At 38.9% G+C, this 19281-nt stretch overlaps 2 protein-coding genes across 3 annotated transcripts in view; one reads left to right on the top strand and one right to left on the bottom strand.

Annotated features, from left to right (window-relative positions):
• CNOT6L (CCR4-NOT transcription complex subunit 6 like) overlaps positions 1-16565 on the bottom strand; it is a 119487-nt gene extending 102922 nt beyond the window's left edge. Inside the window, exon 1 of one of the 2 annotated variants that reach the window (XM_039223629.1) lies at positions 16256-16565. Coding sequence is in view for 1 of the 2 variants with exons in the window: in XM_039223628.1 (XP_039079559.1) it covers positions 15903-15907 (5 nt within the window). In the remaining variant the exon portion in view is untranslated. Of the gene's footprint in view, positions 1-15902; positions 16064-16255 lie in introns of those variants that run through there. The other variant, XM_039223628.1, reaches the window with a different exon arrangement.
• A 500-nt stretch (positions 16566-17065) lies between these two features.
• The window catches only part of LOC120225428 (39S ribosomal protein L1, mitochondrial-like), a 140365-nt gene continuing 138149 nt past the window's right edge, over positions 17066-19281 (top strand). Inside the window, exon 1 of the mRNA XM_039223631.1 lies at positions 17066-17324. The gene's annotated coding sequence lies outside the window, so the exon portion shown is untranslated. The remainder of the gene's footprint in view (positions 17325-19281) is intronic.

The raw sequence follows: 19281 nt of genomic DNA, 5'->3' as shown, positions 1-19281 counted from the left end.
TGTATAAATTCCATAAAAGGTTACTAAGAACAAAATCCAAATAGAGAGGTAGTTCGTGACTCGTTTGATGAATTAACTGTGAAATGTGGTACAGGTACTGCAACTCCAACTAATAGTAAAAATGACCTAAATCTGTCTATAATTTATACACATATTCTAGATATGTATTAGTATTGCTCTCCCTGTCCATTCTAACAACGAAAGAGGAAGAGTTACAACTATTTCTCAAAGATATGAGGATAATGTTGCATATACTTTTTTTAAATAGTTTATTGTCAAGTTGGTTTCCATATAACACCCAGTGCTCATCCCCACAAGTGCCCTCCTCTATGCCCATCACTCCCCTTCCCCTCCCCTCCACCCCTATCAGCCCTCAGTTTGTTCTCTGAATTCAGGAGTCTCTCATGGTTTGCCTCCCTCCCTCTCCCCCACTATTTTTCCCCTTCTTCTCCCCCATGGTCCTCCCTTAAGTTCCTCCTAATCTAACTATACGTGCAAACATATGGCATCTGTCCTCTGTCTGACTTACTTCGCTCAGCATAACACCCTCAGAACAGTTCCATCCATGTTGCTACACGTGGCCAGATTTCATTCATTTTCATTGCCATGTAGTATTCTATTGTATAGACAAACCACATCTTCTTGATCCATTCGACCGTTGATGGACACTTAGGCTCTTTCCATGTTTAGGCTATTGTTGAGAGTGCTGGTATGAACATTGGGGTACATGTGCCCCTATGCATCAGTACTCCTGTATCCCTTGGGTAAATTCCTAGCAGTGCTATTGCTGGTCATAGAGGAGTTCTAGTGTTAATTTTTTGAGGAATGTCCACACTGTTTCCCAGAGGGTCTGCATCAGTGTACATTCCCACCAACATTGTAGGAGGGTGCCCATTTCTCCACATCCTCACCAACATCTAGAGTCCTCTAATTTGCTCATTTTAGCCACTCTGACCGGCTTGAGGTGGTATCTCAGTGTGGTTTTGATTTGTATTTCCCTGATGAGGATGGATGCTGAGCATCGTTTCATGTGTTTGTTGGCCATCTGGATGTCCTCTCTGGAGAAGTGTCTGTTCATGTCTTCTGCCCATTTCTTCAGTGGATTGTTTGTTTTTCGGGTGTGGAGTTTGGTGAGTTCCTTATACTCTTACCATCCTTTGTGTGTGTTGAATGGCTTTCGCCTTCATCATATTAAAATATGGCTGTCTCTCATCATTCAAATGAAAAATGTTCTTTATTAAAAATAAATGACTTCAAAATTACTAAATCAATTTTCAATTTTCTTTTTGGTCAGCTCAACCTCTAGGATTTCTCTGGTTTTAAAAATTGAGGACTGGGGCGCCTGGGTGGCTGAGTCAGCTGAGTATCTGACTTCGGCTCAGGTCATGATCTCATGGTTTGTGGGTTCGAACCCGCGTAGGGCTCTGTGTTGACAAACAGCTCAGAGCCCGGAGCCTGCTTAGGATTCGGTGTCTCCCTCTCTCTCTCTGTCCCTCCCTGCTCATGCTCTGCCTCTGTCTCTCAAAAATAAATAAGTGTTAAAAGAAATTTTAAAAAATTGAGGACCACCCTGTGCTTCCTGAAACTTCCCCCTCCCTTATCTTCTGAATTAGATTAAAAATAGGCTGAAGAAGACAGACTTCAGTGGGAGAGATAAGAGTACATGCACTGAATGCCAGTCTGTGTCCAGCTACTGTGCCAGACTATTTGTATACATTATCACATTGAATTTCACTAAAATTAAAACTTCATATTATTAATTTCCATTTTGCCAATGAGGAAGTTGAAATACTGAAAATTTGTGAAACATCCATCACCTCACTAAATGACTAGACTGAAATCTGAATAGGGATGACTCCAACCACAGAATCCAAGACTCCTCTACTAAACCATGACAAATTTAATTCTAAACACTAACAGAGAAAGAAAGAAAGAAAGAAAGAAAGAAAGAAAGAAAGAAAGAAAGAAAGAAAGAAAGAAAAAAAGAAAACATTTATAGAGGGAAATGCAGAATAATAATCTTTTAATATTGGGATTGCAGAAAACTTTTCTAAACAAAAGGTCATTAAAAAAAAGAATGACAGAGTAAACAATATAAAAACTTAATGTCTCTAAGGCAAAGAGCAAAGTTATAAAGCCAAAAAATCAAGAGGAAACTGGAGTAAAATCTCTAACATTTATAATGGATAATGAGGCAATGTTTCTAAAATATAAACAGCTTTTTATAAATCAAGAAGAAAAAAATGTCAACACCCCAATAGAAAAATTAGAAGTAAAAGTCATGATCAGGCAAATCACAAAACATTGGCCAAAAGAAGGTGAATGTAACATTTTTAAAAAATGTATGTCTTTATTATTAGAATACAAAGATTAGTAACATGAGTTAAGAGTTTGGAGAAATAGGCATCTCATTACACAATTGATGGGAATATGGTTTTATACATTTCTAAAAGGTAAATCAACAAGATATTTCAAAATTTTAAATGTGTAATCATTGTAATCCAGCAAGTTCACTTCTAGAAATTTATCCTTTAAAAAGGCGTAAAGATGCATATATGAATCTTTTCTCTGCATTAGGGCTGATAATTGTCAGAAATAAGTTAATATATTAATTACCAATCAGTAGAGGGCTGAATTGTAGCACATCAATAAAATGGATTACAATTTATCCATTAGAAGGCATACGTGTGGAAACGTAAAATAACGCAGTTGCTGTGAAAAAATTCATCAGTCTTCAAAAACTTAAAATGAAACTGCTATATGATCCAGTAATTCCACCCTTAAGTATATATCCAAGAGAAGTGAAAAACCTATGTCCACACAAAAACATGTTCATAAATATTCATGGCAGAATTATTTTTAAGAGTTGAAAAGTGGAAATCCAAATGTCTATCAGCTGATGGATGGATGAGCCAAATATGATACACCCATATGACAGCATATTATTCAGCCATAAAAAGTAATGAAGTACTACTACATGCTACAACATGGGAAATAATCTTTAAAACATTGCACTAAGAGAAAGAAGCCAGACACAGAAAGTCACATATTATATTATTCCATTTACGTTTAATGCCTGGAATAGGCAAATCCCTAAGAGAAGAACAAGCAGACTAGTAGTGGCCAGCAGATGAAGAAATAGACAAATTGGAATTGCTAAGAGGGAAAAGGTTTCTTTTGAGGTTGACGGAAATTTCCTGGAATTAGATAGTAGTGGTGGTTCACAACACGGTGAAAACACTAAAACCAATGAAGTGTACACTGTAAAATAGTGATTTTTTTGCAATATGATACCTCACTTTTCAAAAAAATGGTGTAATTGTTTTAAAAGCATGGGGCAGATCTACTGATAGAAAAAATGGCCATAATATATTGTTAAGTCAGAAAGCAAACTTAAAAAACACTATATAAAATCATTTTAGTTATGGATATTTATGTGGTATATATTGTACATATTGCCTAGAAACAGGTAATAGTTCATACTACTAACAGTCTTGATCTCCCATGAGATAAGATGACCAGGAAATTATGCTCTTTAGTATCATTTTTTTTATATAAGGAGCAATATTATTTCCAAAAGCAGACATGAAAAAAATGCTGCCATCTAAATTAAAAAAAAAAAAAGTATAGTACTATGACAAAAATACACAAATAGATTGAAACCAGGACATAATACAAGCAAAGATTACTAACTTGGTGTCTGGAAAAAAATTACATCACCACCTTCACTAATCCCTAATGAAAATCTGGTGCCTCTTTCAATTAGAGCTAAAACACCTACCATGGTATTAGCAGTACCTATGATTTTGGTCACTAACATAAGTTATTAGTTATTACAGATATCTTGAAATATCACCTATATATATCACTACTTCAAAATTATAGTAGTCATTTAAATCTTGTAATTTAAATGTATTGATAAAGAGACACAAAATATCACAAATGTTTTTACAGATTTCAGTATTTTAATATAACAGGTTCCTTTTTAATCTTATTTTCTTTTATTCACTTAAAATCACTGTTCTAAAAAGGCTCCACAGCCTTCTTCCAAAGGGTCCATACCACCAAACTTTCACCCATATCCAAATATACCACCCATCCATTAGAGGCAGAAAGAGGACACCAATTGTGAGGCTACTCTAATTATTTAGGCATAAAGCAATTAGGGCCTAAATCCAGGCAAAAATAGAAATCATTACAATTTTAATCAATTTGTCTAACACTGAATTCATAACTTTCTTCCCCAATTGTCTCATCTTCTGATTTTTCAGTCATCGGACTTCTTCCTTCAATCACCAATATCATTTTATTAAAAGCTCTGGCTATCTCAACTGACACAGATCAATTTCTTGATTTGTCACTCTGTATTTTAACTCTTTAAAAAAAAAGAGGCTCTCTCTTCCCATTCTGATCTCAAATGATTCCGCATACCTCAACCAGAGATAATCTCCCTAAATAATTATTTCAACCTGCCAATCCTGCTCAAAACACTTAATGCTCTCAATGTGTTTGATAGTGTTATGAGTCTAGAACCATATTTTCAGTTACTATTAACCAAAAGTAATATATAGCTATGTCCTATAAGTATCATCTAAAATATTATAACAAAATCCAGGCACAAATAAGAGAATATAAATTTATAGATGTAAAAGCCACTTGGCTGCTATAGAATTGAACCTAGTATAAAACTAAAATTCCTTGCCCAAGCATTCATACCCCTCCCTAATAATCAATCATGTTCCAATTTGCCTTATCAGCCTCCTTGTTTCTACTGAAGCTTGGGAAGTTAACCAGAAATTAAATTTCTCTTTCCTACTTAAACCTGGACTGGTCTTTTTGCTACTATTTATTTGTTGATGTAATTTCTACCATTTGCAATGCCATTCAATTATTCATTTATTCAGTAAATAGTTACTAAGCCCCTAATGTATACTAAACATTCAGTACACTGAACACAGTTGGAGTTTAACCCCATACAAACACATGGGCTACATAGTGAAGTATTTCTGCCCTTAAAAACTCAGTTTAACAGAAAAGTGTTGAAACAGAAACCAGGTAAATACAAGACAATCCAGTAAATGTTATGAAAAATGAATGCACAGGATGCTAGGGAAGCACAGAGAAAGGGCATAAAGGACTACAAGTATCAGGCAAGGCAAGGATTCCCAGAGTAGAAACAATCTAAGGTGTATTATCAAAAAAGTAAAGTCATAAAGTGTACAATATTACAGGCACATACAAACCATAAACCAGGCTATCAGTCACTCAGCATGGCAAGCCTAGGGAATATATGTTCAGGAGAGAAGAGTAATAACTGATAAAACTGGAGAAGTACACAAGGATAAGATCATGGGTCTTACATTTAACCCTATGAAATCTCCAGTTTCTTCTAAAAGAAATAAGCAGCAGCAGGATATCCTGGAAAGTACACAGGTTTAGGAATTCCAATGACCTAAATCTGAATTTGAGCTGTCATTTCCTTACTAAATGAATTTCATCAGATGTGCCTCTGTAAGGTTCAGTTTCCTCAACTATAAAATAGGGATTAATAATATCAATTTTGCCAAGATTCTAACAAGAAATCATGTAAATCTCCTAGCAGAGAGGTCGGCAAACTATAGCTCGGTTTGCCAGCAGTAAATGGTTTTACATTTTTAAAGGACTGTTGAAAGAATAAAGAACTATTATGAAAAAAAATATATATGTACAGGACAGAGATCTTAAGGTGACCCACAAAGCCAAAATATTTACTATACATAAGGGCCTTTACATAAAGCACCAACTCCTACCCTTAGCACATAGTATGCAACCAAATAATAGTAACTATTACTATTATTGAAGGAGTTTAGGAAGGGAATTTAAGCAATGTCGAATGAATTTTTCAAGGATTTCTCTAGTCATTATGTATACAAAAGAACAGAAGTTAAAGGAGCAAAAATGGGTGCTGGGAGACAAGCAAGGAGGATAGTGTAGTGTTCTACTATCTTTTCCTTTCCTTCATATCCTAACCATAAAGGTGAAATTGATCAACTTCTACCTCTTCCTTATCCCTGTAGATTACCAACCTATATGTACTCTGTTACAGCACTTAATGGTCTTTGTCAGCATATTCTGCTTACACTCGCCATTCATCTGGGCATAAATCCCTTATATGTGTAAATAATAAAAAAAGAAAGTTTTTTGAAGTTATTTAATTTGTATGGCTCCTAATAATAAAAACCAGTAATGGTTACAACATTGTTTTTAGTTTTATTTTTTACTATAGATGTGCCACATACTATTCTAAGCACTTTATAGGTATTACTTGGGGACACCTGGGTGGCTCAGTCAGTTAAGCATCCAACTTCGGGTCAGGTCATGATTTCATGGTTTGTGGGTATGAGCCCTGCATAAGGCTCTGTGCTGACAGCTCAGAGCCTGGAGCCGGCTTGGGATTCTGTGTCTCGCTCTCCCTCTGCTCCTCCCCTGCTCACCCTCTTTCCCTCTCTCCTTTAAAAGTAATAACCACTAAAAAAGGTTTTATAGGTATTACTTGATTTAAGTCTCACAACAACCCTTTAAGATAAGGACTATTATTATCTCTCCATTACAGATGAGAAAACTGAAGCATGGAGAAGTGAGTTTCCCCAAGATCTAGGAAGTAAAGGATACAAGGGCTCAAATTATTAACCACCTGTAGAATAAGAATCATACTCTAATACACAAGATTTTCATGAAAACTAATTTAGATTACATATTTAAAGGGAAGGGGATGGCTTTCACAGTCCTTAGTACTCGGTAGTCCAAAAAGTATCTGTTCCATTTCCTAGAAGAGACTATTCCAAACTTCTTTTTATTCCCCAGAACCCTGAATACAATAGCTGATAGCCAGTAGAAACTTCATATTTATTAATGTTAGATATACTTTAAAGTGATTAAAATTTTTACACTGTTTCAACATTATCATCCGGTACATTATTCACAACAGATTATTTCGTACGTTGCAGAAGGTTGAACTAATATGAACCTATTAACAGAAGGTACTCATGCCAGTTTTTTGGTTATGTTTTAAATATAAACATTATGATAACAGAGCAAAGGATATACAAAGATCTCAAGAAAGTCTTTCTATAAAGAGACATTTACAGTTGGTATACCCTAAATTTAGTTCTATGCTCTTAATTGTATTTGTTACCAGTATTATATAACTCTGATCTATGCTATTCATTTATGAAATCTAAGTAATTTAGGGGAAAAAAAGATAAAAGGAAGATAAAGTGCTATAACTTCTACTTTGTGTCACCAATTTCTATTGCTAATAAATAATATGAAAGCCCCAAATTACCTGGCATCTAATCAGTATGAATGATGAGTCTCTCACAAAGGAAACCACTTATTTCTTTAAAAAAAAAACTAAATTTTTTATTGGCAATGAGATTTTAAAGTGGTCAGAAAACAATGAAATGTATCCTACTATAAAAGGGAATACAAAACAAAAAATCTATTACCACTTTCCAATTCTGACTTGTAAACAGGAAGAAACTTGGCTAAACGAAACCTAAAGTTACTTAACTTCTGAGATTTATAACATGCAGAGAAATAACATTTAAAAAATATATTTATCGAATCAGGATTTAATTGCATGGAAACACAAAGTTCCAAAAATTAAAGGGTAATCACATCAAGTGAAACATAACCTTTCTTTGCAGAGCAAAATTTCCTAAAAAAAGGTATCAAGTTTTTTAGAAAACTTACAAAAACAAAGCTATTCATGCTGAAATGTTTTGGGAAAGAGTCCAGTAAAAACCAGGTTCAAGGTAAACATGGAATTCTTCATTAACCATACCCTTGCTGGGGTGCCTCAGTTGATTAAGCATCTGACTCTTAATTTCCACTCAGGTCATGATCTGGCAGTTCATGAGTTCAAAAGCCATGTCAGGCTCTGTGCTGACCGTGCAGAGCCTTCTTGGGATTCTCTCTCTCTCTCTCAAATTAAATAAACTTAAAAAAAAAACATACGTTTGATACCACAAAAGTTTATTCCCATCTTTTTAATTCTATAATTAGCTCTTCATTTATGATTCAGTATTCTCTCTGCTTCTTGTATCCCCCCATCAAAATAGCTATTAATGTAATCAGAAAAAAAATCCCCAGTTTTTACTGAATGTTTTCCAAAAGAAACAGTATTCTCCACTGCTCAAGAATGTAAATTATTCAGAAAATCCTCAGTAAAGGATTATGGACCCTCCAAATGTGCATATGGATCAACAGGAAGACTTTAGAGAACATAAATAAGTATGGGATGGGGGAGGAAATAAGGAAGAAGGAAAAAGGTGGTAGGGAAAGCTAGCCCCTCATTACTGGACACAGCATCTTCACTTTTGTAATCCATATTCCATATTTTTCTCAAAAATGACCCTAACACCCCTTCATGAGAAAAACATTCAAAAAACTAGGTATAGAACTTCCTCAATCTAACAAACAGCATCTATTAAAATCCCACAGCTAACACCATACTTAATAGTGGAAGACTGCTCTTTCCCAAGATCAGGAACAAGACGAGGGTATCTGTTCTTGACACTTCTTTTCAACAATGTACTAGAGGTTTCAGCTAAGATAATTGGACAAGAAAATGAAATAAAATGCATTCAGACTGGAAAAGAAGTAAAAACTATCTTTACAGGTGACATTACCTTTGTTTTACAGAAAATCCTATGGAATGAACTAAAACAGTATTAGACCTAATAAATTCAGCAAGGTTGCAAGATACAAGATCAATACACAAAAGTCAATTCTATTTTTATATACTTGCAATGAACCCAAAGATAAAACAATTCCATTTACAATAAAATCTAAAAGAACAAAATATTTAGGGATAAATGCAGCAGAATAAGTATAAAACTTAGACTCAACTGCAAAATATTATTGAAAGAAATCAAAGAAGATCTAAATAAATGGAAAAATCCCATTTGTGAATAGGAAGACAGTACTGTGAAGAAGGAATGCTCCCCAAATTGATCTACAGATTTGCCAAAATTTCTATCAAAATTCCAGCTGACTTCTTTATAGAAATTGACAAGGAGATTCTGAAATTCATATGGAAATAAGGGACAGACACCTCAAATAGCCAAAACAATCTTGAAAAAGAAGCACAAAGTTGGAGGACTCACACTTCCCAATTACAGACACAGCAGTCAAGACAGTACTTGGTATAAGGAAAATCAAATAGATCAATGGAATAAAATTGTAAGTCCAAAAATAAACCCTCGTGTTTATAGTTAACTGATCTGAGAGGAATAACAAGACAATTAAATGGACAAAGAATAGTCTTTTCCACAAATGGTACTGGGACATTTGGATATCCACATGCAAAGAATAATGTTAGACTCCCTACATCAGGCCATATACAGAAATTAACTCAAAATGGATCAAAAGTCTAAATATAAGTGCTAAAACTAAAATAAACTCCTAGGACAGAACAGAGGATAAATCTTCTGACCTTAGATTAGTAAATGCTTTCTTAGATAGGATGCCAAAAGAACAAGCAACAAAAAATTATATTAGGCTTCATCAAAACTTAAAAATTTTATGCTCCAAAAAGACATCATCAGGAAAGTGAAAAGACAACTCACCGAATGGGGGGAAATTTTTGCAACAAATCATGTATGTGACAAAGGACTTGTATCTATAGTATACAAAAGACTCTTACGACTCAGTGATCAAAAAATAAACAACAATTTAAAAAATGTACAAAGGATCTGAATACATCTCTCAAATATAAGTAGATAGAGAGATTATAGATATGGATACAGCTATACAAATGGCCAATAAGCAAATCAAAAGACACTCAACATCCCTAGGGAAATGCAAATCAAAACCACAATGAAACACTACTTAACACCCACTAGGAGCACTATGATCAAAAAGAGATATAACAAATGTTGGAAAGAATGTGGAGAAACTGGAGCTCTCCTACACAAATGGTAGGGATGTGCAACAGTGAGGGTGCTTTGGAAAATAGAAGTTCCTCAAAAGTTGAAACATAAAGGCACCATGGGGTGCCTGGCTGGCTTGGTTAGTGGAGCATGCAACTCTTCATCTCGGAGTTGTGAGTTCAAGCCCCACATTGAGTGTAGAGATTACTTAAAAAGTAAAATTTTTAAAAAACAAGGAGTGCCTGAGTGCCTCAGTCAGTTAAGCGTCTGACTCTTAATTTTGGCTCAGGTCATGATCTCATAGTTTGTGAATTCCAGCCCCGCATCAGGCTCTGTGCTGACAGCACTGGTCCTACTGGGATTCTTTCTCTTTCTCTCTGCCCCTCCCCTGCTTGCACTCTTTCTCAAAATAAACATTTTTTAAAAATTTAAAAACAAGCAAGCAAACAGAGGTACCATATGATCTAGCAATTCCACTTGTATGCATATACTCAAGAAAGCTAAAAACTATGTACACAAAAACTTGTATATTAATGTTCATAGCTGAATTACTTGTAATAGCCAAAAAAGTAAAAACAACCCTAATGTCAACTAGCTGATAAACAAAATGTAGTATTTATCCATATGAAGGCATATTATGCAGCCATAAAAAGAACGAGTACTATAACATGGATGAAACCTTGAAAACAGAGTAAGTGAAAAAGCCTGTAATCAAAGACCACATATTACACTAAAATTACATTTGTATGAAATGTTCAGAATCTGCAAATATAGTCAGAAAGCAGATCAGTGACTGCCTACAAGTAAGCATATGGGAGAATGGGGTGGGGGGACTCTTAAAGGATACAAGATTTGTATTTCAGGTGATTAAAATGTTCTAAAATTGTAGTCATGGCTGCACAACTGTGAATATACTAAACACTACTGAGTTATATATTTTAAATGGGCTATTTCTATGGTAAATGAATTCTATCTCAAAAAAGCTGTTACCAAAAAAACTCTCAATTTTTTAAGTAGTCCCTGACCCACCCACCATTCCATTTCATGTTACTCCCTCTCAGAATGTCTGCAAATAGTTTATACTGTACTGACTTGGGCTTGTTCATTAAATGTTTTGAAGTAACTAAATTATAGGTTTTATCTCCTTTACTCATAACCTGCAGGCCTTTGCAAGGGCTTCTTCTACATCTTTCATACTTCTCTTTAGAACCAAGTATAATAATTGGCCCTCAAATAAGGGCTTGAATTTTCAAAATGCAAAATATTAAAAATATGTACCATGGAGAAGTTAACAAGACTACTCAAAAGTCTTCCTTTTGGGGAATATAGCTATGTATATAAAACTCCTCAGATCCCTAATCAAACTGTTCAAAATAAAAATAAGTGAAGGAGAAGACAGAGCTAAGGTTTCACATTACAATAATCCTAAGTAATGAAAGAATAACTTGCATTTCAATTAAAATTAAAGTTGTCCAGAGATGAAATTCATTTAACAGGCTCAGTGTTAGTGCAGTTAATCAAAGAAAATTGTAATATCTTCATCATGAAACATGAGAACAAAGTTAATAATTAAACCTTTGCTGTAATTTGATGATTTTATTGTTCTTTCTGGGTGAAGTCTCACATATATTAAGATGACTTTAGAATGACAAAGCAGCAAATAAAACATAGTAAGGCCCACCTAAAAATTTCCTTAAAGTGTAAGTTAATAATATTTTATCTTAACAGAAAGTAAAAATTCAAAACTGTGTTTCCCAAGAAACTATAACCCAGAAACTGAAATTCAAACTCAACTGATTTCAAAGTACAAAGAGAAAAGCTAAAACAGCCAGAACCCAGTAGACCACAATGAGAGTGGATAACTAGACAGTAAAGGAGAGACCTACTAAAGGTTATAAAACCCATTTGTTACGTTCTCTGTGAAATTTCTCTCTTTAAATGACATGATTTCACTTGTCATTCAAATTTCTCATAGAAAAAAACCTCTTCCTCCTCTTGTGGCTTTTACTCCTTTGTCACCCTGCCCTCCCCCCTGCCCCCGCTCCAATTTTACTCTCTGAAGATGGAAAGCAATGTATTACAACTCACCTTTTTGACAGAATTTCATAAATATATGCTACCATCTAAAACAACATCATGAAATGCCCCAAGCTGTCCACCATCTGGGGACTACATTCTCATCCCTCTTGCATTCAAGTAAGGCTCTGTGACAAGTTCTCACCAATCACATGTGTGCAGATATTTGTCACTTTAAGTTTGGGAGTTCTTAAATGGCCAGTAACATGCAGGGCTCAAGGGCTTAAAGAATGGTGGAGCCATTGATATAAGGAGTCTGGGTCCCTCAAATACCACACAGAAGAAAGCAACAGCCTGCTAACCAGGAGCACCTGCACAGAACTGTTACATGTGAGCAAAATACAAACTTACATGTGTTAAGCCACAGAAATTCTGGTGTATTTATTACCCTACTTAACATTATCCAAAGTAATATGTGCACAAAGTTTAAATATTTCAATCCTCCCTAATTAAAGACATTTATAAGGGATGTTTTGGAAAGATTGTTTAAAAGCCCATTTAAGTAACATTAAATTTTAAAACAATTTTCCACCTTGATTTTGTTGTAACATAATTACTTTAAACAATGATAGAATGAGCAGTTCCACTGTTAATAAATTTTACTGTCCACATGTCTTAATGTTTTAGTTCAGTACATTCAAGATTACAAAGAAATGTCTTCCTCATAACAGATGAACATAGGGGAAGGGAAGGAAAAGTAAGATAAAAACAAAGAGGGAGGCAAACCATAAGAGATTCTAAAATAAACTGAGGGTTGCTTGAGGGGAGGTTGCTGGGAGAAATGGGCTAAATAGGTGATGGGCATTAAGGAGCGCACTGGTTGAGATTGAGTCCTGGGTGTTACACATAAGCTATGAATCACTAGGTTCTGCTCCTGAAACTAATACTATACTGTATGTTAACTGACTTGAATCTAAATAAATTTTAAAAAACTAAAAATATAAAAACAAAAAAGGTTTTCCTCAATTTTCTCAAATTAAAAAATTATGAAGTGTTTTAAAACACTAATTCATAATGTCCAATTTGTAATATCATTATGTTTGCCCTAGTTAAGGGCAAAACTAATTTCTATCTCAGTTTTTAAAGTATTAAAATTTTTAGTATATTTACTCATTTTATCATCACCCATAATCCTTAAGGAAGAATTCTTCCTTTAAATAAAACCGTATGGCCGATTAATTCTGTTCATTGTAAATGCACACATACCCCTGAGACACACACTTTTAAAAAACCATGACATTCTGCATTGTATTCTTCACAAAAGTGTCAAAATTTTAGAACTATACTACGTTGTTGTTTTTTTTTAAGCTTACCATTGCTGATATAAAAATAAATAAGGCCTAACTGGGAAACCTGGCATTACTAAATAGATATTCCAAACTTAAATCAGTGAAACTCCTCAACATCCTCTTCACTCTGCCCTCACCAGAGAGACAGAGAGAGAGAGAGAGAGAGAGAGAGAGAGAGAGAGAGAGAAAATCCTAACTTCTCCATTGCCTTTACCTTAAACTGCATACCATTACTTTTTCCTACCACAGTACAATTAAAATTAAATGAAAAACACATTTACTCCTCCAAACAAAATAATAAAAATGGAAAAACTATTGAAAGTTGATTGAGGATTTTTCCTTAAGCTATTCAGGAAAATATTCCAAGAGGCTTTTGTTTACCTAATCAGTCAACATTAACTAAAAGAATTACACAGCTATTTTTTGGCACTTACACTTTGTAGAAAGGTAAACACTAGTCCCTTGATCTATTTTAATGCTTGACTGTATAGGAGCATATATATACTGTATACAACACTATTTCCAGGCTGCATAACAAGAATTCATAAAAAGTAATGAAACTGAGCTGGCCTATTCAAAAACACAAGGAAAAAAAAGTATGACCGGATAGCCTCTATAAACTAATACACTAGGCTACTTTAATGACAGTCTTATTTCTAGGAAAAAGACAAAACACAACATTAAAATTTGTTTATATATACCTTATGTATATCAAAGGACTCAAGTATTCTGCTGTGATTTTTAACTTATAGTTACATAATACTGCTCTCAGTTATCCAATGGGTATTTGTACTTACACATCGTTTTCGATGCCTACAATGAGGGCTACAGGAAGAATAATATTTAACTAAGCATCTACTATATGCCAAACAAGTTTTCTCATTCTATCCCCAGGACAACCTCACTATAAATGTATTATCCTCTTGTTACAAATAAATGAGAAAACAGAGGCTTATAGACATTAGGTAACTTGCTAAACTAAAAACCGCTAAGAAATACGGCACAGCCAGAGTTCTGAGTTCTGTAAAACAAGTCCTTTTTTCCACTAAACTACATATGTTATTTTTCCGGCAACGGTCATAGAAAACAGCTCTCCACTCCCATTCTTCCCTCCACTCTTGTTCCCAGTGAACAGCCTGGAACATTTCTTTGTGAAACCAGGTTTAGAAATGGAGCTATCCGGCCATTATACACAGCATGGTCTGCCAAGATCGAATCTATATCATGACTTTATCTGTAAGGACTTTAGCTAGATGAGCTAACTAGATGCAAACGCAAAGAGGGTGGAGTAAAATAGATCAGTAAGTAATTTATCCAAGTACTAATTTATATCTGGGTCTATAATGAACTGTATGTACATCTCTTGGCAGACTGATCTTTACAGTTCCATTTTGCAAAACGGCTTTTCAGAAGCACCCACTGGATAGACAAATCTAGGTTTTGGAGACTGGGAGTGAAAACTTGTTTGTACACGACTATCTTGATTGGCAATTAAGATAAGTAGAGGCAATAAGGTAGTATATCCTCCTAAAATGTATGTAGTACTGTGCTTCCACTGTATGCAAACGGCTCAGCTAAACTCCCTGAAAACCCACCAAAACAGCCTATAAGCTAAATAGGCCGAGTTAAGGACGATGACAGCTACAGTAACTTCCTCTTGCTCACAGACCTCCTCAGATCCGCGTGTACACGCCTTTCCCCCTAGGAGGCAGGATAAAACAATTTCAAATGTACAAAATCGATCCAATCTCATCAACACCACAGGACTGGGAAGCCAGCTTCCATTTCTTCCCCCGCCTCTCAAAAAAAATGTTTATCCTAAAAAAAATGCACACACCTTATCCACGACAAAACAGGCAACGAAAACTGAAAACGTGTACTTAGTCCCTCCACCCAGCCTTCGGGGAAAGATGAAGAGAAGGGATCTCGACACCGCGTATTCCCGAGATTTACTGCTTTGATTCACTTTCCCTCGGGTCCCACCGTCGGCTAGGGGAAGAGCTTGCAGTTCCAACGCCAAAATATGCCTTCGCCTCTCCTCAGCAGACGCGGAGGCGGCCGAGGCGACGGCAATCCGCGCGTCCCGCCTCCGACCCTCACCTGCCCAGGCCCGAGGCAGCGCCCTGGGCCCCCGCGGCCCCGGCGTCCCGGGAGGCGTCCGAGGAGGCTGGCGCGCTGGCGGGCGGGCGCCGAGGCGGTTAGGCCGCGCTGCAGGCCGGCGCGCTTCCTGCCGGGCCCCGGGAACAGCCGCGCGGCCCCGACTCGCAGCTCTCCCGGCCTGGCTGCCGTGCGTGTACCGCACACACACTCACCCTCCCCGGCCGGGTCGAAGCCGAGCGGCGCTCACCTGCGAGGCAACGGAGCCTCGGCCACCAAAGGGAGAGGGGGGCAGGAGGAGGCACGCCACTCGGGGGTCCCAGGCACACGAAATCCACCCCCAGAGTCCCGGGCCCTGGGCGCGGACCCCCCCCACAACACACCCCGGAACCTTCGCCGCCTCCGACAGGGGCACGGGTCTGCCCCACACCCGACACACACCCACTCGCTCTGGGTCCTCAGGCCGCCTCCCCGCCGGCCAGGGTCCCAACTCGCACACCCACACGCACATTTGTCCCTCTCCCACCTCATTTCCCCGAGGACGCGCTCCTCTTCCCAACACTCTCGAATCTACTCGGAGGCACAAAAACACTCTACCTCATTCTCTTCCTCTGGCCCAGAAGGAGCAACAGCAGCCATTTCCCCGCGGCAGGGGAAACACACACACACAAACACGCGCGCGCACCAGGCCCCCACAGATGCTTCCCCTCCGAAGCCGCGGCCGCAGACGCAAACACAAACACCCACGGGCGGGCCTCACTCCCGCCCGCCCCGAAGGGAAGCAGCCGCGACAGGCAGGGCCCGGACCTGGCTCGCGGGCGGGTGGGCGCGCAAGGCGCCGGGGCCCGGGGTCGGGGAGGGCCTTTGCCCCCTCCTCACCTGCATTCAGCGCGCCGGGGTCCGGGCGGCGACGGCGGCGGCGGCGGCGGGGCGGCTGCTGCTGGTGCTGGTGCTGCGGCGGCGGGGGAGGCGGCGGCGGCGGTGGCGGCGGGGCTGAGGGCAGCAAAGACATGCAGGCAGCCCGCCGGGGGGAGAGGCACCGGCCGGAGGGGACGCGGGGCGGGCGGGCCGGGCCGGGCCGCCGGAGGAACAGCAGAGGCGGCGGCGAAGAGGACTGCTGACCGGAGCGAGGAGACGGACGGGGGGCGGGGAGGGGACGAAGGGCCGCGCCGCCGGGTTTCGGGGACGGTGACCCTGGGCACTCAGGAGAGGCCCCGTGGCCGCGGCCGCTGACGCGAAGGCCCCCCGCCGGAGGAAGCTGCGCCCCCGCAGCCTCTGAAGCCGCGGCAATTACTCCGAGAGCCGCGCAGAGCCTGGCCTTGGCCTTGGCCTCCTGGCGCTGGGGCTGTCGCCGCTGCGGGGGTTGCTGCTGCGCCTGCTGCTGCCGGGCCCGAGGCTGCTGCACAGAGACGCTAGCTTTCGGTGCCTTCGCTCTCGCTCACACACGTTCACACCCCCGAGGACCGGGGGAGAGGCGTCCGCGCGATATCGGTATTGAGATTAATAACAAGGTGCAGAGAGTGCGAGAAGGAGGAGGGTTGATTGACGTGGAGGGGCTGGCGAGAGTCAGTCACTCCCCTGCTCGGGGGGGTGGGGTGAGGGGGAAGGAGGCGGAGCTCCAGCCCCAGGCCTCGGCCCCGCCCCCTGGTCACCGCGTTTCCTCTTGGCGCGCGTGCGCGCGCGGTTGCCAGGACTCTTAACCCGTTTTCTCCTTTACCCTTATTGCTTTTTTTACTCAATTTTCTTGGCTTGAGTGACGAGCAGAGCTGGGAAGACTGGTGGGGTGTCAAAAATCCACGTCCACAGACCATGGTGGGGAAGAGATTGGCGAGCCCTCCTCACCCTGTGTTCGCTCCTGGACTCGGCGCTGTTTACTGCTTGCTCTCCAGAGGCTGTCTGACCGCGAAGCCGTGCGCTGGTCTGGGGAGCTAATGAGACTCCAGGTGAGGTGAAGGGACGGAAGGAAAGCTTTCCTGACATCCTCGATGGGTTTGTTTGTTTGTTTGAACGTAAAACATCTCTTAAGTTGTATCGCAAAAAGTAAATAAAAGAACCTGTGACGCTCAGCGATCATCCCCATCGTATTTATTTTCTCATTCTCCCTTCTCGCGATAGAATTACGTTTGTGTGGCCATGCCCCCTACGGAATGAAAACATCAAACTGTAAACTAGAAAGGTTAATGTTTAGTTGGTGAATATGGCCTTGACATTTTAAGTTTCTGTGGTTTATTATGTTTTTGTGGGTCAGCTTCTGCTTTTACCACCGATAGTCCGAAAATTATACCAACTCTAGAGGCAGAACAGTGCTATTGCAGTTTTGCACAATCTTTCAGTGCGTGCTCCCGACTTGTATACTTAAACAGCATTAGGGTACATTAGCAGTGGAGAGTATTTTCCCCCCAAAATGCGTGTTGTTTCCAACAGAACCATTTATTGTTTAGCATACTAAGCATGTTGTGTTGGTTGCAATTAATTAGGCCTTATTGAATGCCAAAGGCCTCCATCTCCGGGGGGGGGGGGGGGGGGGGAATACAAATCATCATTTAGCCGGAAGTGATCAGACATCAAGAGTCCACCGTTGCAAAGGAACGATTGCACCACTTTCTTTTTTGTCACCAGAAAGTGAGTGAAGAAGCCCCTTAAGACAGAGAAGACCGTGGGCTACTTTGTTTTCCACCTGTGTTAAGTTTCTGTTTCCCTCTCTAGCACCCCTATTCCATCTTCTTAATAGATGGCAAAATGGCCTTAATCCTGGAAGAAACCTCACTCGTTGCCAACCATCTTCAGTCTAGGCTGATATATATGAATAGTTATCTCTGACTTTGTAAGCAACAAAGAAACAAATCAATTCAGGAGCCTAGAATAGTAAACCTGCCTGAATGGCATTTTGCCATAGCATTTCTCCTTGGCACACACTCTTCCCCAAGGAGAAATACTACCAACTGTTGAAGAAACGAGTAAAATAAACACTTGAAAAATATAAATGTAATGATGGCATATTCTCAAAGATTTAAGCTTTTTCAAATACATATAGAAATATAAACTCCTAGCTATTCATTTATATATAATAAACAAAGATCTATGGAGGGGATATTATGTTCCAGACATACATATTTAGCCTCAGAAACACAAAGATAAGCATATGTAGGCCCTATTAAGTAGCTCACAATCGTTGTAAGGGAAACTATCTCTAAACAGGAAATTCTCACAGAACAACCAGAAATGAAATTATGAAAGGTAACACATAGTCATAATACCCAGGAGGATAAGGCCAATGGCACTGGTATTTTTACTTGAGCCACTCTCACTATCACTCTCACAGGCTGACTAGCAGTAGTGACTGAAGAGGGGATAACCTTCGTGGACATTAATGAAGCAATAATAAATGGTGGTGTTTGCTGGTCCTGAAGCTCATATTTATACAGGGAATATTCATTGTTGGTCTCTAAATTTTACACAGTAAGTGATCACAAACCATTGAATAATTATAATTGTGACATACAGAATTAAGAATAATGGGTTGTTGGGTTTTTTAATTTCAAAAAGTCAACTGAATGCAGATTAAGTTTAAATAATCTCTACCCTTAGCAAATGTATTAACTCACTGAAAACAAAAGGAAAGCAAAACTTTTACATATTAATAAGTATAACTGTATCATCCAAAAAACAGATTGTGTTTCTCATTTGCTATAAGATTGAGATTAGAGAAATAATTTTCAAATAGTTGGCACTGTATAGATGCTGAGAAATTAAATCTTCATTGATACTAAAATACTAAGATTCCAATTCGAAAGACCTTCCAACAGTAACAAAAGATTAGCACTTACATCATTTTTAAAAAGCAGTTTTATAGTAGATCAAAGTTGGCAACAGAATAGTAACTTGTTTTTGATGTCTCATTTCGT

This window comes from Hyaena hyaena, unplaced genomic scaffold (assembly GCF_003009895.1).
Source record: "Hyaena hyaena isolate Hyena2069 unplaced genomic scaffold, ASM300989v1 scaffold_1402, whole genome shotgun sequence".
In the NCBI taxonomy this organism is placed as follows: Eukaryota; Metazoa; Chordata; class Mammalia; order Carnivora; family Hyaenidae; genus Hyaena; species Hyaena hyaena.
This window is presented reverse-complemented; position numbering and strand designations above follow the sequence as displayed.